This window comes from Bactrocera oleae, chromosome 4, assembly GCF_042242935.1.
Source record: "Bactrocera oleae isolate idBacOlea1 chromosome 4, idBacOlea1, whole genome shotgun sequence".
In the NCBI taxonomy this organism is placed as follows: Eukaryota; Metazoa; Arthropoda; class Insecta; order Diptera; family Tephritidae; genus Bactrocera; species Bactrocera oleae.
Window position 1 is genome coordinate 55,952,210 of NC_091538.1, and position 27,328 is coordinate 55,979,537.

Genomic DNA, 27,328 nt, shown 5'->3' on the forward strand with positions numbered 1-27,328 from the left:
AATTATGTATGTATATATCTCTATGGTTTTTGTTTTCACAATTTTTCTTTGATTTTCTCTATAATTAGGATAAACTTTAAAAATGTGTATGAAAATACACTTAAAACTTATCTTATGCTTTTTTATATGGGAGATATATGTATAGGTATGTTATATGAGTATATGTTAGAGAACTATTCTGCAAAATTACAAGCTGTTAGCTTTTTAATTGAAGGCATTATTCCAATATAAAATCTGAATAATTAGTTGTTTGAAAGTTATGTGATATACTTATAGTAATTCATATGAAGAGAGGGTAATATATGTAGAGGGGCATTCATTACATTCATTCTACCAGGTACTAAATTCAGTCAGCTGATTGTAATTGTAATGGCTTCCTAAAGTAGGCAAATTACCCCTATTTTATAGAATCAGACGCATTTAGACGGCATTCTCTAAACATATAGTCACCACAAACAGCACATATACTATTCGGATCATTTAAACAAGTTCTTCTCAATATAGACATAGCGGTTTATTTATGAAATTTAGTAATTTTTTATATAATGCCATGTAAATATATTTTTTTTTTTATGCAATTGAAAATTAAACATTTTTATTACAATGTCAATCTAATTAATCGTTTAAGGGGTTTACGTGATTATATATTGAGATTAAAGCGGATATGAGAACGCCTGTTATCGAATGACGTTTAGAGAAACCAGCTGAACAGATTGCTATACAAAAATTTATCGAGTGGTTGCAAAATTTACATAAAGGTTTGATTAACAGTTCGAATTATCGCGCCAATTGAGTATATCACAATAAGTCGCTCTAAATGTTATTAGTCTCCGTATGATAATAGCTATTTCAATCGAATTATTTCTTCTATTTAGTGAACTTATCAATATATTTGCTTAATTGTTCGTTGTTGCTGATGGTGCTTTAATTCCGCCCACTTTTGATTGCAAGTTACCTTCGTTAATATTTCTGCGTTTAAAAGCTGACAGAGAAATGGACAAACCTTAGATAACAAGGAAAGGCGCTGAGCAAACAAAGGATTAACAAAAATATAAGACTTCACAGATAAATTTCACAAACCCAATCAATTTCTGAGAAAACCCGTTAATGCAAATATAAATGCGGAAACAGAACCCTTTTGTTACTTTATATACAAAATGTTCATAATAAATATGTGGGTGAACATGCCTTGCACATTGCTCCCAGCGTGCGTTTTCTTCCGTTGACAACGCCTTGCAGCTCACAAAAAAGCACAAACACACACACACACACATAAACGTTGACCGGCCGGAGAACTCGTGAACAACTTGTTGTTGACGGTCCGCGAAGTGAGCCTGGGGACGCGAACACATAAAAGGTGAATGCGTAAATTGTTTTGCTACGCAAAAGTACATTTGCTCTTTCACACCACGAAACATGTATCTCTCTCTATGCGCTTAAAGCGAGCATAAATTCTAATGAGCCGCGCTAGAAGTCCTCCATTAAATCGGACACCTAATCGCATTTCCATCACACGGCGAACTTTCGTTGTGGATGTTGCGAATAAGCGGCAGCAGCCGTGAAAGTCCGAAATGAAAATGGACCGTTCGTTCCCCCGAGAGAATTGTTTTGCATTTTAGCCTTTTAAATGCACCGTTAATTTGTGTCTTTTGTTCTGCGCACGAAACAACGGCTGTCACCAAAGGGCGAGGCATGAAAATAATCGCATTGGAAATAAATTTCGCCGAAATCGTTTCCATGATAAGAAGACACAGTTACATACATAAATACAAGCACGAGCATAAAAGCGCAAACGCGAACTTAATTTACTGAACGCGGAAATAGCGAATTATTTTCCATAAGATCTACTTCAACACGTTTTGTGTGAACAGCGGGCTAAAAATGTGTGTGCGTGTGTATATGTTTGACCTGAAATGCTAATTTCTCTTCTCTTCACATTTGCCTGCCAGCTGTACGAACACCTCCTTTTGACATCCGCTTGCTGTGGCAGTTAAGTTCAAATTTTGTACGTGAATTATTTTCTGGCATATTTTCCAACTCATTATCTTCGAATTATTTCAACGAAAAGTTAAGTTGACTAAAATGCCTCTCGGGGGTCATCCACAGCAGTAATTTACATTTAGCGACTTTGTAAAGGGATTTTTTAGTTCAAACGGTTAAATTCAATTCACTAAAAGACAAACTCAAAGGAATTACTAACCAGGGTATACTAAGTTTGTCACGAAGTTTGTAACACCCTGAGGAAAACGTCGGAGACCCTATAAAGTATATATATGGTATATAAGTGATCAGCTTGACGAGCTGAGCCGAATTTGACATACCCGTCTTTCTGTTCATCTATCCGCGTGTTTCTACATAAACGCAAACTAGTTTTTAAGTTTTTGAGATATCATTATGAAATTTTGTACACATCCTTTTCTCACTAAGAAAGCTGTTAATTTGTCGGAACAGCTGATATAAGATTAACATAGCTTATAGCCGTCATGCAACTGACCGATCAAACTCAAGTTCATTGTATTAAAAACGCTAATATTTGTTACGGTATCTTCATCAAATTTGGCATATATTACTATACAAGACATCGCTACAATCTCCGAATATATTTTTTGAATCGGACCACTCTAACTTCTAGCTGCCATTTAAACTAACCGATCTTAACCAAGATAAAGATCTTTTCATACCCTTTATGCTATGAAACATTGTACCTGTGTGTATTATAGCTTCCTTGCAAACAATGTTACAGTTTTTTATTTATTTTTGATTCAAAACCATTAAAATATGAAAGCATAACTAACATGATAAATCGAATAAATAGAGATGGGCGCAGCTGAATATCAAGCAAAATTTTTTGAATATATTTTATAGTTGAACAACTCATTTATAAGTATAACAAATAATTTTAAGGGTTGTCGCCAATTAGAAAGATTTCAAGCCATTTAACTACGGGAACTACCGAGACACCCATTATAAGCGCACATATCACTTTATGGTAGATAATAAAAACCTTTCTTTTTACTTTGTTGTGACTCTAAATATGCTTAACATAAAATCCTTAAATCAATTAAATTTCAATACTTTTTTAAATCAATATAGATGACTGCAACCCTAGCTAGTTTTGTCTTGCCGCAAATAGCAAATTAAATCAGAAAAATCAATTAAGAGCACACAATAGACAGGCCGCCGTTTTTAATTCGCCTTCTAATGGAAATTAACTCATTATACGTTTATTTTCGCTCCCAGTTCCACCGTCTGTTAGACTCAATCGTCCTGTCCCATCCACTCAACAACTCAGTGTTCATATTATTGAGGCGCCACATTGTGTTTATTAATTAAATTTCCTTCCCTGTTTATCACCGTTAAGCATCAATATTTAGATTCATGCCACAAATAACGCAAGCCTGCGATGACGTTGCCGTATTGAATGCGAAGAGAGGACGAGATCAACATTTTTTGCATAAAATATTCATTAATTCAAGAAAATTTGTGTCGTTAAGTGGAAATAATATCTGTATGCTAATACGAAAATAGAAATGGGAAGGGAAAATTATGAGTCTATAGGAAAATGTAAACTTGATTTTTGTTCTCTTTTTATTTGTTGCTATAGTAGCTACTGGATATCTCTCCAGAGAGACGTGTAAAATTATAAGATTTTAATATATAATATCATATTTTGAAACATGAGCTGTCACAGAAAAATTGCGACAGAGTTATATGTAGACCTTTTAGCGAAGAACTGCACCCAGCAGCATCGACGGAATTATCTTAGAATAAGGATATAATGATTTTAACCACGCTATGAAACTTGTGTAGCAGATTTAATGACATTTAATTTCTGTGAGAGCGCAAAATTTTATGCGGTCTAGCATTGTTAAACTGTCCTGTAACTATACTTAAAATTGTTTTTTTCCGGCCAACTGTCTTGTCTCTACCTACCAAATCTGTTTTTTCGAAATCTTATGAGAACCAATAATTCCTTGTAGTGTCGAACACTTAATTCCAAACTCTTGGAATCTAATTTTCCTTCCCTAATTTTTTGACAATGGCAACATTTTTGTTATTTTATAATTACACGAGTACAAAAACCACCACAGATGTTTTAAGGGGCATTTTTTTTTGTTTTATTATTGAATGAACTTTGCGTTCACTGGCAACGACAATATCAGCTTCGGCTAGATGTTTTACAATGAGATTACACAGATAGATATTTTAAATTTAGATAAATAGTACGGATGTTGATGGTACCATTTTCAATTTTTTTTTCTAAGCTTACTCCAAATTGCTGTCAGCCGATACAGCGATAAGAATATCGGATTTCTTGGTCACGTTGTTCAAAGCGTTAATCTAGCTGCTGATTGGACTATTTTTAAATTTAGTGTGAGTCAAAATTTATGCTTCGGAGAGTTAAATGTAGAGCCATTATATTACAACCGTCAATAACCCCAATCGACTGTGGACTCGGTCCAAAAAAGATTTTAGGGTTAAGGCCCTTTTAAGAAGAACAAGCAAACGATAAGAAACTGTTCGAGGGCTTTAACAAGACACTTTCTTTTATATAGAATGCCATAATTTTCTTCATTTTACGCTTTTCATATCTACTAAACATCTTAGTTATGTTTTCCATTTCCTGATTTACACAACTGATTGTGCTTTCCACCAGTCAATTAGCTGTTCGTTAGCAACATGCTGACACTAGTATAACAACCAACTTGGCTAGAATATCTTAATTGGCAATATTTCTTGAATGCCAATGAAACAAAAAAAACCCTTTACTATCAGGCAACGTAATAGCCTAGATGCCACTGCGTGTCTGGCATGAAAGCGGAAAAAATTAAAACATTTAAGCGCTTCCACACCGACCACAATGCGACAGAAACGAAAATAATTATAATTACAAGAGAAAACACACCTGTACGCATGTGTTGGAGTCTGCAATTCTTTGCAGTACTGTGCGCTTCTTACAATTATCTTACTCTCACTCTATTTGGACTTCGCCAGCAAGTGGAGGAAGTGCAATGAAAATGGAAAGTAACAACAACAGCAGGCAATTTTCGTATGCTGTGAAGCGCGAGAAGACTCACACACACACACACACACAAGCGCAAGCCTTTCTATACAAACATAGCTGCATGACATTTGAACTGTAATTTCCCTCATGTCTTCTGCATCGCGCCAAGTATAGTGTGAGTGTGTGTGCCTACTACACCTTTGCATCCTGTTTTAATGCCAGTGCGCCAGTTACCATGTACAACTCTTTCCTTTAGCTTTCTTATGCTGTTATGTGCATGCCAGTTTTAATTAATTTCTCATTCTTTGGCAATTCACAGCTGCTGCTGCTACTGCTACAGCTACTGTCGGCGCGTAAGACAATACGCAAGAAATGGGAAATATTCCACATGTGACAACAGACAAAAATGCGTAAAAATTATAAAGGAGCAAGGGCGAATTGTTTCCTTTTTGTGTATAAGCGAACATTAAGGTGGTTCGTAAGTAAATGTCGGAATACCTTAACCCTTTTTAAAGTCTGCTGCTATTTATATGAGATACTTCTCTTAGAGTAATACTAATTTTTGGTAATAAATGATAAATCATATTTTTGGGTTTTCTTTTTTTTTGGGGTTCTGAACTTTGACCTTTACATGATATGTACCTCTTGACTTTCTCCGATAGGTTCTAGAATTTATGTGTCAAGTCGTCGAAAACAGTAGCACCTACATAGTAGAGAAATGTAGATACAATGTATTACGTAAATATTTCCATTTTAAGTGTTAGGCACTACCCTAATGTGTATAATAAGGTACCTTTAGTAATTGAATTGAGTTGAAGTAAGTAAGGGACATGTGCGTAAATTAAAGTTCATTCGTTTTACCTTATGGTGATTATTCGCAGTTCCTGGTAGAATGGAATATTATTAGTTCCGTGTCATTTACAAATTTTCATCTTTATTTTCCATGGAATTTTAATCGACCAGACAAAAATAGCCGAAAAATATATGTATTCCGACCGAAAATGCTCGATTTCGATGCTTTATGTTTTATTGGAGTAACTGTACAGTTATATGTAGACCATCATTAGGCTCATTGTGCCCCCAGGTGGTAACTAAATTAGGCCATGTCCAGCAACTCAGTGGATTTTGTAAAATGCCTTATTTTTTTCCAACCCTGCTGCCCAATGTCTCCTAAGGTAGAGCAGGGGGAGGCGTGTGATATATATTTCGTCTCCGGCTGAAGGATAGGCATTCGCAAACATCATGTTTCAACGTCGCATCATCTTTCGCACATGCTCTACTATCCGCCGAATATACTTTTTTCAATTTTGTCAAGGTGAAGGGTAGGTTTGCTGTAATGATCCCTACAATACTACTGAGTTTCCATATGTGTAGAAGTAGAAGCTTTTGGTCTGTCCACCATCAGCTCTACCCCAAAGTAACTTTGTGGTAAGCCTTGTGTTACAAGTGTTCGAAGGCCTGAGATCTTCCTCTAGGGTATATTTCTTCAAACAACCCCCAAAGGAGCTGAATAGGCTGGGATAATTGTTCCATTTCCTTCGATTTCTATATTATCTGGGTCAATATTAACTGAGTTACCTACTGAGAGCCTAGTTATGGCTTTCTTGCATAACCTAACACAGTGAGATCTTAGCGTTTTAATAATGCATATAAAGAACTAAATACTGACTCATAAAATAGAGAGAATTGTGAATAAAGACCAATTAGTTATAATTGTAAAACGTCTACTAATAGGGATGACGTGATTTAGATAGCTCGTGACGGCCATGTTTATTTACAAATTTTGTCAGTGTGTTCAGTAATTCATCATGTCATGTTTCACTTTGGTACAATGTTCGGAAATTGTCCAAGATTATTACGCGTTTCGTTTACGTTCTCCGAAAAATTCACAAATTCATCTATTCTCGGATAAGACCCATTTCTTGCTTAATGAATTTGTTCACAAACAAAATGGTCGCTATTGGGGTGAGTCAAGTCTTTGTGTGAATTCGGAAATGCATTGCCGCCCTTAAAAATTGTTCGCTTGGTGCGGATTGTGGTATGGCGGCATCATCGGCTTTCGAACCGACTTTTTTCCCCGAAAGTTGATGAAATCGACTTGGACGATCTCTATTTCTAAGTAGACGGTACACCGCTTCATCTTTCCCTCATGTTTTAACTTTCTTTCAAAATGTTTTTGAAATACTTTTTAACTTTGTTATATGTATGTATACATTCAACCCTTTCCTGTGTACTTGAAAAGTTGAACCTCTTGCTAATTTGTTAAAATTGACAGTTTATCAAGACTTTTCTATCCTGTGTCGTAACTAAAAAGCTCTCTTCTTAATAAATTGTCATGGTGTTAACTGCTCTTGATAGTGATTATTATATAACAACTGTACAAGTATATTTGTGAAAATCAATTCGTTAGAATGAAAGATATTTTTCTTATTTTTTTTTTTGTTAGCCGTAAAAATAAGGGTTGCAGGCATTACTTAAGAAATAACCCAGATTTTAGTGATTCATTTTCATGGAGTGTTAATACTACAAAGTTTTCGTTGGACGCGTGAAATTTACCGGTGTCTTGACAGGCCCCATGTGAAAATCAAAACCTCTGACAGCTTTAAATTTCAATTTTATAACAGAAATGCGTAGGCAATAACACAGAAGCAAAAGCATGTGGAATAAAAGTGTTGCGTTCTGAAACTTTATATTTTATCAAGATTGCTACATAATAACAATAATTCTTTTACTTGACAAAAATTTTAATAACCCGCTAGTATTTTGTTGTTGAGGAGATTGGCTTTCAACTTAAGCATATCTGTAGTAAATGCAACCGCGCGCTCTTCAGAAGGTCAGATTGTTTATTCAAAATTTTTAGAAAATTTATTTGAAAAATACATATAATAGAAATATTAAAAAAAACTGATGCGTATAAAATATTTGTTATCGATGTCAGTGAAAAAGTTGAAAAAGCTGTTCACAAATAACATAAAACATTGAAAGCTTTAAGAAAATAAGAATTCTATCAGGATGCGAACGAACGTCTGTAGCAGTCCAAGTGGGATTATTCGTGACTTCACGAGAAATCAGCCTATTACCTATACTAACCTAACTGAACCTAACCTGAGAGTTTCTCGATTTTGTTAAACAGAGGGATTTTTTTATGAGCACTCAAAGTTACTCCACACTCGATTAAGAGAAAATTATTTATTAACTAATTCTTTGTAAATATTTGTAATACTTAAAAACTTCAAAAAATTTAATTATACTGAAAACATTTTCAAATTTTTGTTTTTTTTTTTTAATAATATGTTTATTTCATTAATAATCTTTCTTACGTTTAAGCACTTAAGTACTAGTTTAAAAAAAAAATTATGAAAATAAGAGAAAAATGCACATTAAAATTATTATTATTTTTTGTTTTGCTTTGTTTATCTTTAAATTACAATGTACTATCAAAAATTTAACTTAACTACAGAAATGCACACACAAATGTACGAACAGATATGTATGTAAAACTTTTAGATTGGTATTTGCTTACATAATATTTTATGTGATTAAAATGCAACAAACATTTACGATAAGTACTAATGGTGTCAAACCAAGTTAAGAATTGTCTGATTAAGCGAAAAGCAGTTTTGCTAAAATGATTTTATGATATTTAGATTTTGCAATATTTTAGTAAAAATTATTTTTTTTAGTAAAAAATAAATGCATCGCTAGGAATTTTTTATTGCAATTTGTCGTATTTCAAGAAAGGCAATACGCTTTCAAGTATTTATTGATTTGTTAAATATTTATTATGCAAAACTGAAAATGCTTTTCATGATTTATGAAAAATTATTGAAAACTACAAAAAGGATTAATTGCTTCTTTTTTTTTTGCTGTTGAACATTCCAATTAAATACTCAAACGCACGTAGACTTAAAAGCTATGGACTGCTGTTGCTTTTGCTCATTTTTCTACTTTTCCTTTACTTTTGTTAGATTATTTTATATATTTAAAGTATGTATTTTGAGATTAAAAATATGCTAGAGTAACTTAAGGTGCATTGGTTGAATTTCCATTAGTTTTTTTTTTGTTTTGTTTTTGTAGCAAATACTTATTAGGTCTCAAGCGAAATTGCTCATAGTTATAGTTGATTTTCGTTCAATAATAGTTAAATGCATTCAAACTTAACATCACATTGCTTGTCGATTTTCATTTTAATATGCGTAATTTCTTTCTTATAATTTCGTCTACACATATATTTATTCGAGTTTGTTTAATACTAATTCATTGAAAAGAAAATATTTATTTATAGGCAATGCAAACGGGCTGAAGAGTACAGTTGTGAGTTTTAGTTATGAACTTGAGTTAGCGATAGAGCTTTTAAAGAGGCGCGTTTATGAGGGTATGAGTGAATTTAATAGAAATCTTGTGAAAAGAGTTATACATATATTTCGTTATAGAAATTTAGAGTTTAGAAAGTTTGAATTTTTTGTACTAAACTTTGAACATATTTTTTATTTTCAGAGTTTTTAGTGCTCCCGTGTTCAATATACGTATAGCAAAGTGGTTGTACAAAGCGTTTAGTAAAGGATACCTAAAAGCTCTTCCATATCAACAAATATTTTACTGTTCAATAAACAGCAGTAGAAAATGAACAAATCATTTAGTAAATAAAGTCTAAGAGCTCTTTAACATAAACATTTGAATCATATTTCGACAAGGAGAATGTTTGTGTAGTTGTAAATAATATTCGAATAAAATATAGTTTTCATATTAAATAACAATTTGATTTTATCAAGAACTGTGTTAAGCTTAAAGCTCTAGGGAGATTATTTTTGCCCACAATTTATTTAGAAACCGCATTATGAATTTCCCCTACGTACTTAGAATAGTTAATTCGTTAAGCTTTAAGCTCTAAAGAGAGCTTTTATGGATTATTTTGATAAAACAAATTTTCGTTAGAAAACCTCAACCGTAGAATAGTTTATTCGGAGCTTTCGGCCTTTTTTTTTAAAGCATAGAAAGCATCAACCTGCCAAGAATAATTTTTTTTCAAAGTTTGGGTTTTTTCTAAGCAAAAATGTTAAATGCTATCTTTCACAATTCCTATACATGTAAACATATATTGATGAACAGGAAGGTAATGACAATACTACGGCAAGTTTATAGATTATATTTTTTCATGCCTGAGCTCAAATCTTAAAAAATGTATGCAAGCTCAAAATGTTGTGTTAAATTGTTTGATGATTGTCAAAAATTTGGAGCAAACACCGTCAGTTTCATCAACTTTTTTATACATTGATATATGAGTATATATATATGTAAATAACAAGTAGCGCTCTTGTCGCGTGTTGACCAGAGCTTTAAGTTCACAATTTTGAGCAAAAGCTTTCAAAGATCATAAAGTCACAAACTCTGCTACTTGTATCATACACACATGTATATCAAATAACAAGCAGGGTTCTTGCCGAGTGCTTACCTAAGCTATAAGCTCCCAAATTTTGAGGCTCTTAAAATCTACAGGTGCTACTATTTGCACCAGCCCAATGAAATATGAATATTCTAAATTTTTGAGCTTTTATAGAAAAAGCTCAGTTGTAGTCCGAATTGAGAATAAAAATGTAAGTAAAAATTTACAAAAATGTAACTTTAGAATATAAAACTATTTTTTAAAATACGAAAATTGCTGAAAGTTGCGAATAAGTTCAATACTATATTAGAAACATTTTCAAAAAAGCTGAATCTACTCTCAAATACCAAAATGTTGTAGTACCATGGTTCTACTTACATTATTATACCGCTATGCTCTTGCTTATACCTCTATATGTACTTGAAAACTTGCTTTTAAACTTTTTATCAACTGCGGGATTTGCTTGTAGTTTTTGTTGTTGCTATTGTAAAATTATGAGCTTGTAAAAAATGGAAACTTAATGCTATCAGTTCAGCGCCAATTGTTTTCGGTCTCTTCAAAAAAATTTATTGCCTTTTATTGAATCGGAATTGTTGCCAGCTGTACGTGTTTGCGCTTGCCTTTTTTTCCCCGCTTTCTTCATGATTTAATTTGTGTATAATTATTGTTTTTACTGTCAATATTTAGTAGCCTATGTATTTAACGCCTATTTATTGCGAAAAAATTAAGCCGCGTTGCTTTTGTATTTATTATGTTTTACTAATAATACATATGTTTGTGCTTTTGTTGTTGTTGTAATGTGTTTCAAGTTTTTTCTTTGTTTAACTGTTTTATTTGCTGTTTGTTGTTGTATTGCTTGTCTATGCATGCATGAGTGTATTTTAATTGCATTTTTATTTTTTCTTATTTGTGTAATTGTTTCATCTTTATTTTGCATTGCGCATTTATGGATCGCCTTTATGCTTGTAATCCTGTGCTATTTTTTATTTTTAATTATTAATAATTATTTTTAATTTTTCGTTTTAAAGGGTGTTTTCAACCATGTTTCAATGCGGGAACTTTCGTTGGTTTTGTAGATTTTAGCTTTGCTTGCTTTATGCTTGTGTTGTTTTTGTGTTTGTAATATGTTTTTGTTTTGTTAATTTTAAGTTTTTATTATTAAATTTAAATATCTTACAGTATTATTTTTTCAGTAAATTTTACCTTATTATTTTATGTTATTTTTTTTAGCTATAATGCGATTGCTTGAGTGTATTCAGTTTTGTTTACGCTTGTCAAAATTTATTTTATAACTGTTGCTTATGTCATTAATTAAATTTTAAATTTTTCATGAACGCTTGAATGCTGAGCTACAAGTATGTATCTAATGTAATATCGATGTGCCGCCCTTAAGTTCCATATTTAGTTCTCAACTTTTAACTTCCACACCGTTATCAAGCTTTTGTAAGATTAGACACATATGAAAGCTCCTCCCGTTATACCTATATAACCAGCCGCCACTTAATCTCGCAACCTCTCAATTTAAACCCCTCAGTTCTCCAACTCCTCATTTGGTTGTCATTAGTTGTTCCCGATCAATCTTTACCTCTTATAGATGCAGTTTTATGGACGTTAGTTGTAGTTGATTTTCTTGATATCAGACATTGTTTTTACGAAAAACTTCATTGGGATGCTGATTGCTGAAGTTCTGGCGTGATGAACATTGCTGAGAGAAGGAAGAGAGAGAACATAAGGTATATGATATATTAGAGTATATGAATAAGTAATGTATAATATTGTTAAAATATTTAGCATATGGTCAAGTTCTTGACTATATTTAAGATTCCTAGGTTTCAACGTTCTTTGCGTTGCAACACGGTGGGTACAAGTTATTAAAACATAACTGTACGTGAAGAAATTTATTATTTTTCTAGAGATTCTTAAGATTATTTGGCAGCTTTTATGTTCAAGAACTATAGAAAAACTAGTTGTGACTATAAATTTTCATATTTCTAGTGCTAAAGCCCCGACTCACTATCTACTAGATAACACTCCCAACAATTATTCTACAGCTTGAGTATTTAAAAGCCACTTAATAACTATAGAGTTACAATTACAATAACTATAGAGTTACAATTATGTATTTACATCAGCCTGTATTAAATATTTAAGACTTTGACGTGTATTTGACATATTGACCCACAAGCGTTCGTCTACAATTACACATACATAGAGAGGGTGTACCTCACAAAATGTGTGGCATTTATGGTATGCCATTAAAAGTCTTATATAATATTTATGAAACATTCGCGATAAAATCCGCACAAGTTTAAGTGGCAAAGTAGCAATTGTGGCCATCACAGACACACCTTCACCAATTTACAGTGCTATGGTGATGTCGTTGACGGGTGTTGCGACAACACCTGGCCAAGCGTGCAGCAATTTTCCCAGTTGCAAGAGGCGGAGTTGAAGATGTCAGTATAAGTGTGGTGAGGAAAGTGTTTAAGCGTTCCATTTTTAAAATAATTGCTGAATTATTCTTCCACGTATTGCTGGGAGTAGTGACATGCAAAATGGAAGTACACTTGAAAAAGATAGGTGAAAATTATTTGAAATTGAGAACAACACAGGTAATCCATCTATCTATTTTGCAAAATCTTGGAGACTCCATAATCAAAGAAAGATAAAGTTAAAACAATAATCATGTCTATATCAGTATTTTCAGTTTCCTTTTATTCTTAATATTTGTCGGATTATTTTGGCTTCTTTCTCATTCCCATTACCGTTAAAACTCGACATTATCGACCAGATAAGTTCAATACTAACGTTATTTAAAGTTGGGTTGCTTTCCATTTATTCCACATAGAAATATTTCTCTATAAAAATGAGTGCATTTTGAATACACTCAAACAACAATTCAATTTGTATCTTATTTGCCTCAATTGATTCGCTTGTTTCAGCATAATATAATATTACTAATAGAGAGATATCTAATCGAGGCTTTCCATACTTAAGCAAAACGAAACAACTAAGATCTTAATTGCGTCTTCTAAATTATCTGTTTGAACATGATAATGCTAATTGTTATTCAATTTAAAGAGTATATTTGATTTTAAATAAAATATGTATAATAACTCATAGCACTTTCTATACTTAACCAAAATGAAATAATTAAGTTCTTGATTGCCTCAGCTAATTCATCTATTTAAACAGTTTTTATCAAATATATATTATATTTCAAGGATATGTATGTTCTTGATCTTAACTGAAATCTGCTTTGTAAAAGCTTAAGGTTTTCTTTACTTAACCAATCCGAGTTAATTAATGCCATAATTGCCTCAGCTTATTCAACTGCTTGAACATGGTATTATTAATTGCTATCCAATTTCAGTGATATATTTGATTTTAAACAAAATCTGCTTAATAATTATTATCCAAAACGACATTAATTGAGTCTTTATTGTTTTAACTAATTCACCTATTTTTACATGGTATTGCTAATTGTTATACAATTTTAGGAAAATATTTGAACTGCAATGAATTAGCTTAACAACACTAGTAGTTATTCCATATTGAGCCAGAACTAGTCAATTAAGGACTTAATGGCCTCAACTAATTTGAGCATAAAATATTATATTACTTCAGGTATATACTATATATTGTATACGTATATATATTGTTTTGAAGGAAATCATGAAAGTGTTACTAAACATTTTTCCCAGTGTAAATAATTGATTTCATTTCTATCAACGTACCTTACTCAATAATTGCCTAAATGACCGCCTGTCCGAAATGTCTAAATATTTATAAAGCTACGCGAATATCAAATTATTACGCACACGCATATTAGTATATAAACTTACCGCCTGTTTCTTTTCCCACGATTTCATAGCGGTTTTGTATTTTTCAAATTCGTGACACCAGTCCGAGTAGATTTTCTGATAATCGTTGCTTTTGTTCGGCGGAGTGCATCTGAAAGTTGTATAAATACAAAGTGAGTTTTAGAATATTTTCGCAGGAAAATTATATTATTTACAACATAACGGATAATATATGTAATTTTATTCACCTGTGTGCATCGACGGTGATGTTGTAGCTGCACAATAAGGAGCCGCCCAAATGGCAATCATAGCGACCGCCATCCGCTTCATTCACCGATACGACAACCAAACCGCGCTCAGTGGTCTCAATATACTTGGTGGGACTGTACTTGATTTCGTAGCTGTGAGAAAGCAAAAAAAAAAAAGAAAAATAAAAATAACCAAAAATGTGTGTGAAGAAAGCGAAAATAGTGATTCACAATAGAAAATTGCTTTTTTAACATAGTAAAAGCAGAAAAAAAATGCAAGAAAAATAAGAAGAAAACTGGTGTCTTACCGTCCCTTATCCTTTGAGTGATGATACCAGGTAACTTGCTCGTTCTTCAGCACTTCTGGTATTTTAACGAAACAACCCAAATGCACGCTCTGCCCATAGGTGACGACGATTTTCTTCTTCAACACGCTGGAGTCGCAAATATCACTGGTTTCGTTGGCAACATCCTGCAAAGAGCGAAAGGAAAATATAGCTTATATATGTATATGTATATAACTCTGTTTGTATATAATACAGGAAATCATAAAAGGATATCGACGAAATTTGCATGCAACGCAGCATTGCAGGTGTTGTGCTGGAAAATTGCTGCCGCATGCAGCGTAGACACACACAAACAAGGCAACACGAAACGTGTAACTGCTTCCAAGCCAATCGACGCTTGTCTATCATTTTGCCATTTGTCTGTCTGCATGTCTAACTCAATGTCTGTGCGCATAGCTCAATGTCTCAATAACTGTTTACAGGTTTCCGCACCACGCTGAATGTTGGTTTGTCTAACAACCGGTTGCTCTGCATCAACAACGTTGATTTACGCGTGCGCCCGTCGCATTTACTTGTACATTGAGTTGTTGTCACAAGCAATTTTCAAATGCACACACACACCCGGAAAACTTGTATGCATGTTTGCTTGCTGCTCACCTGCAACAAATCCAATTCATATGGGCGGCAGGTATTCGCCTCCTTGTCCCAGCCGCAATAGGGATCACGCACACAACGGAAGCAATTGTCATAACGTCGATTGCACATCGCCAAATCGATTTGCTTGATGCGATGATCTGTGGCAACATAGAGCGATTTACGTGCCTGACTGAGACCCATCATCTGTATCGCTTCTTTTGGTGCCACATCGAAGATGTCAAGCAATTTCGACAGCGATTCACCGTTACGATAGTACTGTACGATTTTATAGATACGTCCCAAATTGGTGCCCACATAGTAGACGGTATACTCTTGGTTGAGTATGTCTATGCGAATTCTGTGGAAAAAAGAGAAAAAGAGTTCATAATAACACTGTGTTACAATATTGAGATTTTGTATTTAATTCCAAAAAGTATCTACAGAGATCTGATTTCCTTTTGGTCATATATGAAATGTTCCGTGCTATGGAAAAAATTTAGTCAAATTTTATGGAAAAATTAATTAATATGGAACGTTATGGAGTCGAGCAGTTAATTTTTGTTGTTTATTTTTGATAAAATTTACCTCTAATTATCTGTTTTCATTGAATATTAGTATTCTCATTATTTTTGGGTTTGGGTTAAAATTAATTTTGAAAAGAAAATAAGAAGAAAATGTGTCTATTACATTTTTCGATTTAAGATTAAGATAAGACAAGATTTTAAGGGTTGCCTTTTATGTTGCGAGATAAGAGAAAAACAACAAATATTAATCAATGAAAATAGCTTAATTGTATTTCAAAATATTCTCGATTACAAGTAAGCTCTATGTACATATGCTGAGTTAATTCACGTCGATAGTTGTAAAAAATTATCGCGCGGAAATGTTCGCGATTTAATTCCATTTTTTGGTCAAGATTAATATTTTGAATTACTGTAAATAACACTTATAGCGCTCGTATGACAAAACGTGCTGAGTATGCATAACTTCAAAAATGTCAAACTTTACGTTAAAGTTATGAGTTGTGAGATTGCAACAGTTGTCTTGTTATCTTGAATTATAAAAGGCAACTTACATATTCTAAGTGAATAAATTTGAAAATATTTATATAAAAGAAATATTGACACTCTTCCCAAATGATGTTTCTCTTGTATGAAACAAGTGATCGATAAGAAAAGTATTGTATGGAAAGTTGCTTACGATATCTGTAATAATTTAGTCCATTATCGATATTTTGAAATTTAGCTCAATGATTTTTCTAATATAAAATTATGTGTATATAAGTAACTATGTTGATGAATCTTTTTTTTAACATATTTTTAATTTTAATATCCTATACTTGTAGTTTTCTCGACCCATTTTGTCGCAGCGAGTAGTTGGAGTATAGCTATCACTACTTCCCTAATCATTACTAATAATATCTTTTGGAACCGAAAAGTATTTATTCACCAAAAAAGAAGCGCTTAACAATAGCATATGCGATAAAGTGTAAATTAGCGAAAAGTGGAGTTAAAGAAGCTGTTTGACGAACTGGTATAGTTTCACTACTCACTAACATTTTCAGAATTGAAGACAGCAGAAAAAATTGAAAAGAAAATGATCTGTAATTGAAATTTATAAAAAAAACAAGAAAAAAGTTAACGTCGGCTGCACCGAAGTTGTAATATTCTTCTCAAGTGCATTTTTTATTACACAAAAGGGTATACAAATATCTTAATTTGGATTGTGATCGGTATGCTATAGTTATTCGATCTGAACGGCGATTGTAGTAGATGCCTTGGATAACAATCCATGTAAAATTTTGTGAAGACATCTGGTCAAATAAAAAGGTCTTCCATATAATGACTTGAGTTTAATCGGTCTGTTGTATGGAAGCTATATGCTATAGGTGTCCGATCTGAATAATTTGCTCTGAGATTGTAGCGTCTAGTTTAGTGTAATAATCTATGCCAAATTTCGTGAATACCTATATCTTTTCAAATAAAAAAATTGTCCGTACAAGGACATAATTCTAATAGTTCAATTTATATGGCGGCTATATGCTATAGTGCTCCGATAGCGGCGATGGGCAACTCCTTGAGGAGATGAATATCTCAAAAACTGAGTTATCGCGTATATACAGATAGACAGACAGGACCAAAACAATAGTATAAAAAAAAGTTTCTGTATTCATTTTCTGTGAGTCAAGGATTTTCTCCTTTTATGTCTTATTAAAGAATATTTTTGCAAAAAATTTTGCGATCCTAACCTGCTAGACAGTTTTATACAATATAATATTTTTATTAGCTGTATGTTTTACGTTTAAAGAAATGTTAAAAACAAATTTTTTTTCTATAATTTTCAGTTTTACCAAAAAAAAAGCGCTAGAAATCGCTATTTAATTTAATTAAAAATTTATTTCTTAAAATTAATTTCATATTTATTTCAAAATGGCGCCAATAATAACTGAACTTGGGGCGTTAAGGTAGTCAATTGAGAATTACAATGCACAACAGACGTATTCAAAAATGAGATACAATGATAAATTTATTCGAGGAACGTATGTACTTAAGTACGATGAATATGGTAAGATAAATACATTCTTGTATAAAGCAATATCTCCAATTAAATTTTTATATGACGATTTTTTTTTGTGATTCCACTCGAATTTAACTTATCCTTAATCCTTTTCTACCACATCTGTGCACTGTATTGCGCTCGTTCAATAACCGAAAAATTGTGAATCTCAATAAGAAATCAATTAAATTCGCTGATCTGAGTACTTACGCAAACGATAAAGAAAGGATTTCATATTTTATCCTTTTTTTCATTCGGTTGCTGAAATCAATGAAATCCTTGTTATCTGATCGGGATTATTTTGATGATGACTGAAGCGTTTCAACGGCAAAAAATACACACAAAAGTTGATGCTTGTATTGTGCGTTTAAGTGGTTGTGCATATAAATAAAGGCATTAATAAATCATTAAAAATGGATATTAATATGATGCGTGCAACACGTGCGCTTGGTCATTACAATGTGAGTGAGTTTGCTGCAGCCAAGCGGCAGTGGCAGCGCATTGAAGGAGAGCTTGCCACGCCATTAAGATACACCTGCGCATTGGGCGGCAGCCATAGCCATTGTGTGCGTTTTAAATTTTCTTGATGTGAAATCAAAAATGCACAGCGCATAAAATAATTAAGCCGCAACAACAGCAATGAGGCTAGCAAACCATGTCACTAGTATGGCGGTTGAGCAAGAATTAAGTGTGCATATTTAATAACAAAGGTGATATCAATTTTATTGTGCGCCGCGAAGAGCGTATAATGCACGAAATTATATGCAGCCGAAAAGAACAACACACAAACAGTTCAAGGTAAAAATTAAAATGAATCACATAAAGCTGCGCATTTCGCTCGCAATTTCATTAAGACGAGTATGAGTGAGTGTGCAATTTAAGCGTCCTGGTAGCGAGCAAAAATCAAGCAGCGAAAATTTAGCTGCAGCGCGTTGCATTTATTGCTGTTGCCTACTTACAGGCGCTCAAAGGCATTAAGTGTACAAGTGGCGAATGGCCGAAGAATTATTAAAACTTATATGTATGTGTGTATATATGTACAAGCTTGTTTATATACATATACCACAAGATGGCTGATAGCAAAGGCGATGTGGCAGTGAGATGAAAAATGAAAATCCCTAGATGTATCCGCCGCTAGCATTGTAATATGTATAATTGCCGCCACTGATGCCACAATCATTGTAATATGCGTGGCTGTCGTGGAAAGCTGAGCACTTCGCGGCACGTGAACAAGAAAGAAGTGGCGCAAAGTTTACCGGAGCGCATCAAGATCGCCAGAGCGCTGTGTGTGATGGCTTAAGTGTGGCCATTTGAGGCAGCTTTTGGACGCCGGCTGTGCACTTCAGCTCTTAATTATTTATGGTAAATTCAATGTGGCAGCTCGTTTTATTACACGCTTCGCGGTCGTTATAAATGCGATAGTGCGGTCAGATTTGCGATGAATAGCTGGCCGGCTGGAAGACAGTGTTTCGGAGGACAATAAATCGAGTTTTTGGAAACTGTAGGCAAAAGCAGTAACAATACGTCAATATAGTAAAATAAATTGATGCGGAGAAAATTGAGAATTGGAAAAAAATTGAACTAATTGTAGATATGTAACAAGATGATAAGTTAACTATAAAATAAAATCCGATAGATGGCGCCGCAGATACAATTATACTCTGTACCTGCATTTGTTGTACAGCAGTTATGAGAACCCTTTTAGAAATTTGGTGAGAAATATATTATACTTATAATCCTAAGAACGAAACATCACAAGCAGTTTAACTGAGAGAACTATACAAGTGCGGCTCAATAATAACTTAGCCCAACCTGCCGATATAATCTATTCGATTTTAATATTTGGAAGTGAGAATCAAGAGAAAGTAATATATTGGATGCGGAGATACTTTCTACTATACGGAGACTCTTCTTACTCGATCACGACTGTTAAAAATTGGTTTCAAATGAGTTACAATGTCGTCGTTTGTTTTTGCAGAGCTAAACCCAGGTTACCTAAAAATGATAATGTGAAAAAAGTCCACAACCACGTATTGATTGACTGCCTTTTGAATGAGCAAGAGACAAAAGGCATTTCAAAAAACTGTGTGGGTTGTAAATTGCATGAGTTATGGGATATGAGAAAGCCGTCAGCGCGATAGATGCCACGTTGGCTCATTTCGGATAATAAATACAACCGTTACACCACTTCATAGCAGTTTGTGACCACGTTTACACTTGTCGTTGTTGCCTTGGCGTTACTGTCGATGAATTATGTAACTACTAATACATACCAGACACTAAGAAACTGACGTAACAGTGAACTTTAGACTGCACAGAAGAAGGCGGCGACCGTCCCATTGGCCAAAAAGGAGATGATCACCGTTTTCTGGGAGTCGCAATCTATACGGATCACGGCTCTACTTTAGTGAATTATACCTGTGACTGATTTATATATTTTTTTAATACGACTAAACTTTTTTCATTAAAATATAGGAACATAGGCATACTATGAACTTTCTCGCGTAAGTAAAGATATGTTTCACAAATTTAAAAATATAAATATTCTCTGCGAAATTGCCGCCTAAATACAATATCAGAGAGAACCAGTTTTGGGATGAAAATTGCTCTATTCATAAAATTTTTAATATTGAAAATTATTAGTAGCTTTTAATATTTTTGGACTTCTTTTAGCTTTGGTTTTCCATTTAATAATAGCGCAGTTGATCTGTATATTTTAGTTTCACTTTTTTTATGTCAGAAACCCACTGTAGGTTATTCAAAGACTATAGACTTTGCAGTTAAAAAACAATGATTCCCTTTAAAAAACAATGATTCGCTTTTTCCGGAATTGAAAAAATCAAATACATTTATGGTGAATGTGTGTAAAGCAGGATTAATATATGTTATCCTACCATATACGTTTATATTAGGTGTTTTTGGAAATGTAGAATTTTTCGGGAAGTATAGCAAGCCAATTAATATAGAGTAAAGAATAAATTTGCTCTAGACAGGTCCCTACAAACTGCGCGCCCAAACAGAATTGATAAAAAATTATTTCCTAGATTGGTACAACCTTATTTATGTGGAAAAATGTTCGTGTGAAAAAATTTTACAACGAGTTTGCTCGAAGTTTTGTTTTTTCAATGGAATTACATCTAAAAAGTTGCTGAAAAGTTTGAAGAAGTGTTTTGGGGAATCAGCTTTATAGCGTACATAAGTATTTGAAAGGCACAAAGCATTCGGTGAAGGTCTTGAAAAAATTAAAGAAGCTGTGCTTTAAAATCGTCGTGTTGGCATCAGAGAGATAGCAGAGGATCTCAACATCTCTTATGGGTCGACTCAACCATTTTGCTTAATGTTTTGGGACTCGTACCAAAAGACCTGAATGCTCATTCTATTCATCGTATTCGACGCGTGATTACGATAAAACGTAAAATATAGTGAAAATTTCTTTTCTAAACTTTTATTCTGGGCTGTATATACTGATCACTTTTTTCTGATTTGGCACAATTACAGTACTGGGGTGAAAATAATGCTGAAGAAACTCTCAAGGAATCTTTGCATCCAAATAAATCTGTGGTATGATTTGCATGCCGGAACTTTTCGTGGTTTATACCTTATGAGCCCATAATCCAGATTAAGCTAAATATATAAACGTTTCGAACTAATAAACCGAAATTTTTGTAATTTCTATGAACTTGCCAAATTTTTTTTTAATTAACACTTTAAGTAAAATTTCAGCGAGATAGGCAATAAAATGTTATACTGTTACCCTTATAACCGTAAACGTTGCTTCAATTTTATTTTGTTATTGTTGTTGCTGTTTTTTTGTCAAGTGCTTATAAAATTGGCAATATTATTTTGATTGAATTTCTGTTGATTGAGTAAATTGCATGCTCTCGCTTCAACTGTCAACTATAGTGTAAGTAAAATTTAATTGCATTTGGATATTAATTCTGCCTTTTCTGGCTTTATTTATTCCGCTTGCCACAAATATTTGCATAAATTGTCAAAGTATTCAGCGTGCGTTCAAACAATCGAACAAAAAGTGAAATCAAGCAAAATCACCATTGTCTATCACTGTTTAAATGCAGGCACACATGCCTCAGTGAAACTTACTGAAAACAACTCTCCCACAAATGCATACAAATATAAATATGCTTACATATGTATACACACATACAATTAAAAATATGTTCTATATTTGAATCACATTAAAAATTAATTTGCAGCAATGCGGCATATTAAAATTAAACTCAGGTATGTAGATATATATATAATACATATATAAGACTATAAAAAAAAGTTTCATGGCACTACGTATAAAAACTGTTGGACAAAATGTGACACCATGTGTCCCTTACCATATTTGCACTTAAATGAGCTAAAATTTAATTAAAAAATAATTTGATGAGGCATTTGAAACACATTGCATTTATGTAAATGAGTCTGTGGCTAAGGCGAAATTGAAAAATTGTTAGTGGTGAGGCGGAAATGTAATTACTGTAAAAAATAATGTCGACGGATGAGGGAAAAATGATTTCAGCTGTTGATCAATCATAAGGTAATAACAGTTAATAACTAACGTGTTCGTAAGTAAAAAAACATTTCACTTAAAAATTAATTAAACATTTTTCTGATACAGTTATAAGCAAATCAATACAAGTCTCATAAAAGCTAAATTCATTTCATTGGAAATACCTCCATGGTATCTAGTAAATATTTTCGAGGGTAGGTTAGGTTAAATTTAATTTAGAGGCTTATACCGCAATGAAGATCATGGGTATCTCATTTGAACAGCAAAAGCTGTCTAGAAGAAAGCGTTGAGATATTTGTATCACAGAGGGTATCTATTTGTTACTACATTATAGAAACAGAGCAAACATTAACAATAATAATGTGCGCGCGTAAATGTAGGCAACGTTTTCAAGACTTCAGCAGTGTCGGGTACATTTTTGAAATTTCAGGTAAAATATTACTATGGGAAATTTTTTAGGACTAAGATTAATATTTCTGTTTTAAGATATGGTAAACCTAAATTAGTAATACTCTAAATTTTCTGAAACTCTTCTTTATAAATATTTGATAAATTCTTATGAGAAAAATGTTTTACAACAGCGAAACGACAATAATCCATACTAGTTAATCGGAAGTCCGGAGTATCGGTTAAAGTTCTGGCTGACTGCAGCTTTCACTATTCTAAAATTTTCAAAAATCGGTTCATAACTTGTTAAGCATGTCTGACTTGGTGTGGTGACTTTCAATATATTCCGAAAACTAACAATATTTTAATTATCTTCGAAGGGTATAAATAAATAAGTACCAATATAAATATTTAATGAGTGAATTTCTCACACCACTCAAATACCAATAGAACTCAGATTAATGGCATTTTTTTTCAAAATATTTGTTGTTAATTGAAATTGTAATTACAGGTAATTATTGGTCGTAACACGTACTTGTAAATACGTCACAAATTTGCAATCGTACTTTGGAGATTAATGAGAGTAATGAGAGTAATTTAACTATAATATAATATTATATATATATATGTGATGTAGAATACATACATGTGCATTTATATGTACAAAAATGTGTAAACAATTGTAATCTAAATTATATTACTATTTTCTGAATATTTAATAAAATACTATTAGCAGTGGAAAGTAATTGTATTGCATTGTTGACAGCAATTGATAGATATTTATATATTATATTATGTAGAATACTTTACGAGCATTTTGAGCGCATTTTTTGAATAATGTACATATAAAAGTATATAGATGTTTATATTATATATATATGCACAGGTATGCTTATGTTTTCACCAATATTTTTTAATTGAATTGTTTGGAAACTCTCTAAATTTACTTCCTGCCAAAATAATGCCAGCTAAGCGAGTCAAAACCACACTGACAAGCAATCGCACTCAAAGCCGGATATAATTGAAAAACTAGCTCCTAGGTGGATCACACAGGACCCACATTCCAGTTTCATGCAAACATGGCACTTAATAAACACACACGGTCTGGTGCATGTATAAGTAAAGAAGTTGCAATTGGTTAGAAATGGGATAATGGATATAACTAGCTAACAATGCATTTTAAACTAAATGTTCGCACAAACTTATATACCCAATACATATGCATATAATAATTTGTATACCACTTCTCGGAAATAAATAAACAAAGTGAACTTACTTGTCAACAACAAGTTTAGTGAATACCAAATCTCGTTTATAATAGACTGGATTGTTGTGTTCATGATTCACAGCTTTATCCATAAGCGGATGCGAGCGTATAAAGTACAATACAGTGTCGGGGAGATTTGAGGTGTCGTTGACACAGGTGCCGGGCCGTGGTTCGGGTACACGTGAATTTAGAACTGGCAGCCAAGCTGAATTGGATGAAGATTGTTCTTTGAATTTGCCTGGAAAGGTGAGAGAAGAAGAGAAATTAATAACATGAAATTTTAGAGAGAACAGTCTGACAAAAAATGGTGGTTAAAGTTAAAGTTAAAGTTATTAAAATTAAAATTAAAATCAAAATCAAAATCAAAATTAAATGAAATAAAATAAAATAATTATCAAAATAGATTAATTTCGTTGTAAATCATCATAAAATTAAAATTAAAATTTAAATAATAATAAAATTAAAATTGAAATTAATATTAAAATTTATATCAAAATTAAAATTAAAATGAAAATTTATATTAAAATTAATTTAATTATAATCATAAATTAAATTAAAATTAATATTAAAATAAAAATTAAAAATGAAATTAATATTTAAATTAAATTAATAATAATTAAAATTGAAATTAATATTTAAATTAAATTAATATTAATTGAAATTAAAATTGAATTTAAAATTAATATTAAAATTAATATCAAAATTAAAATTAAAATTAAAATTTATATTATAATTAAATATTATTAAAATTGAATTTAATATTTAAATTAAATTAATAATAATTAAAATTGAATTTGAAATTAATACTAAAATTATTTAATTATAATAATGATAATTAAAATAAAAATTAATATTAAAATTAAAATTAAAACTGAAATTAATATCAAAATTAATAATTAATAATAATTAAAATTAATATTAGTATTAAAATTGAAATTAATATTAAAATATATATCAAAATTAAAATGAAAATTTATATTAAAATTAATTGAATTATAATCATAAATTAAATTAAAAGTGAAATTAATGTTTAAATTAAATTAATAAAAATTAAAATTAAAATTGAAATTAATATTTAAATTAAATTAATATTAATTAAAATTAAAATTGAATTTCAAATTAATATTAAAATTAATATCAAAATTAAAATTAAAATTTATATTATAATTAATTATTATTAAAATTGAATTTAATATTTAAATTAAATTAATAATAATTAAAATTGAATTTGAAATTAATATTAAAATTATTTAATTATATGATAATTAAAATAAAAATTAATATTAAAATAAAATTTAAAATTGAAATTAATATTAAAATTAAGTTAATTATAATAATAATTAAAATTAATATTAGTATTAAAATTGAAATTAATATTAAAATGAAAGTTGAAATTGAAATTAAAATCAAAATAAATTAAAGTTAATCAAATTAAATTAGTAATTTCATTAGAAATCATCATAAAATTAAAATTACAATTGAAATTAATATTAAATATTCATTTATTATAATAATAATTAAAATTAAAATTAAAATTAATATTAAAATTTAAATAAAATAAAATAATGATTGAAATAAATTATTTTTATTATTTTTTCTATCATAATTTAATAATTCAATCAATGGCCTCGAATCTTCTAGAAAAATTTAATATTATATGCATACAAGCGGATCAACCGCTAACGAACATTAAACAGCACTTCTCTGTATTCTAGCAACCGCAAAGGGAAGCAAGCAAAGTTGTAGTTCACAAAACGGTTAATGCGCGTCTCCTCAAATTCACTTCGATAAAATAGTGTGTTTTGTGGTATATCTACGGACATACATATATACTTAGTCATATGTGAAGAGTTCAACGTATGTATATCAACTTCCACAGCATTTGAGAAGCTTAACCGCTTCAACAGGATATTCATAATCTATCAAAATGGATTTTCTAATACGATTTACCAGTATCTTCGTTCTTTTGCTTATTTTGATTGAGGTATGTGATACATATCATTACATATACAATACTTGGTTTCAGTAAATAATTTCCTTGATAGTTCAGTCTCATGGAGCGCAAAGTTACAACATTTTTAGAACAACTTAGTGAGCTGCTGGCACAAAGGGAACGAGAGTTCAAAACTATGTCGAATAAGATTTACAAACATACATATATACACATTTTGAATATGAACTACAAGCATTGCAAACAAAACCTTTGTACCTTGTACTATCTTGTTCAAATTAAATCTGAATATTTTATGCAAAAATTGCACACAAAAGCGAATATTTTCAGTGCTTTGCATGTACTTTTAAAATTCAGAAAATAAAAATACAGAAATATATATAATACATACATACAAGTATATATATGAAAAAATAATAATCAATGTTAAGAGAATATACATATAAACAAGTGAGTAAAAATATATTTTCAATTAGAACACGTTCTTTAGTCATAAATTGCTTCAAATCTCTACAAACAAAAAAATAAAATATTAATTAAAAGCAAATATCAATTAAATCATAAGACTCTTAAGCCACTCATATGAAGTACACAGCTAATCCCATGCATTTTCACGCACCCCTAAACCTGCAATTTCATTTAATCTCTTTTAATACACTCTCTTTTACCCACTACTCACCGTTGAAAGCGGCTTGCACCTCGTTGATGTGAAAACTGCACACCGCCGAGCCGATTAAGCCATTTGTGCTGGTCGTGAATGTCGCATAGAAACGTGTCTTATCCGTTGGCAGCTGATATACAGATTGGATTTCATTGAAATAGAATGGAAATTCGCCGGAGATGCTGCAATTCAAACGCGCCTTCAAATAGGTGGCCCAATTGTGTGCGAGCAGATTTTTACCACCAATGTCCTTTTTGCAAACGCGTGCGATACGTGAGTACACGGCCTTACCGCAATTGATATATTCGACAGCAGTTTCGCGGAAGAAGAAATACACATACTCGCCAATGTCAAAGGAGCCGACGAAGTTTGGTTCTGCGGGTGAAAAAATAGCGTTGGTAACGGTTAGTAGTAGATAAAAAAAAAGTTTTTTAATGATAGATAATACTATAATTTTTAAAATAATTATTTAATTTTTCTAAATTTTACATTGACTTTTTTATGTTACTAAATATATGTACATATGTACAAGGTGACTCATAAACCTAAAAAAAATTTTCTGTATACAATCCTTTGTCGAGGGAACGGCATTACTTTAGACTTTTTTATTCCGTTAATTTTTTTATCT

The 27,328-nt window shown here is 31.7% G+C and overlaps 1 protein-coding gene across 9 annotated transcripts in view; it reads right to left on the bottom strand.

Annotated features, from left to right (window-relative positions):
• Positions 1-8,999: 8,999 nt before the first annotated feature.
• Positions 9,000-27,328, bottom strand: part of LOC106620341 (semaphorin-2A) — a 152,339-nt gene continuing 134,010 nt past the window's right edge. For all 9 annotated transcript variants that reach the window (XM_070107762.1, XM_070107761.1, XM_036363447.2 and 6 more), the window contains 7 exons: positions 26,719-27,075; positions 24,098-24,326; positions 15,381-15,717; positions 14,745-14,908; positions 14,437-14,589; positions 14,231-14,339; positions 9,000-12,093 (listed from right to left, as the gene is read on the bottom strand). In XM_070107762.1, the coding sequence (XP_069963863.1) occupies positions 12,025-12,093; positions 14,231-14,339; positions 14,437-14,589; positions 14,745-14,908; positions 15,381-15,717; positions 24,098-24,326; positions 26,719-27,075 (1,418 nt within the window). In that variant the 3' untranslated portion in view covers positions 9,000-12,024. The remainder of the gene's footprint in view (positions 12,094-14,230; positions 14,340-14,436; positions 14,590-14,744; positions 14,909-15,380; positions 15,718-24,097; positions 24,327-26,718; positions 27,076-27,328) is intronic.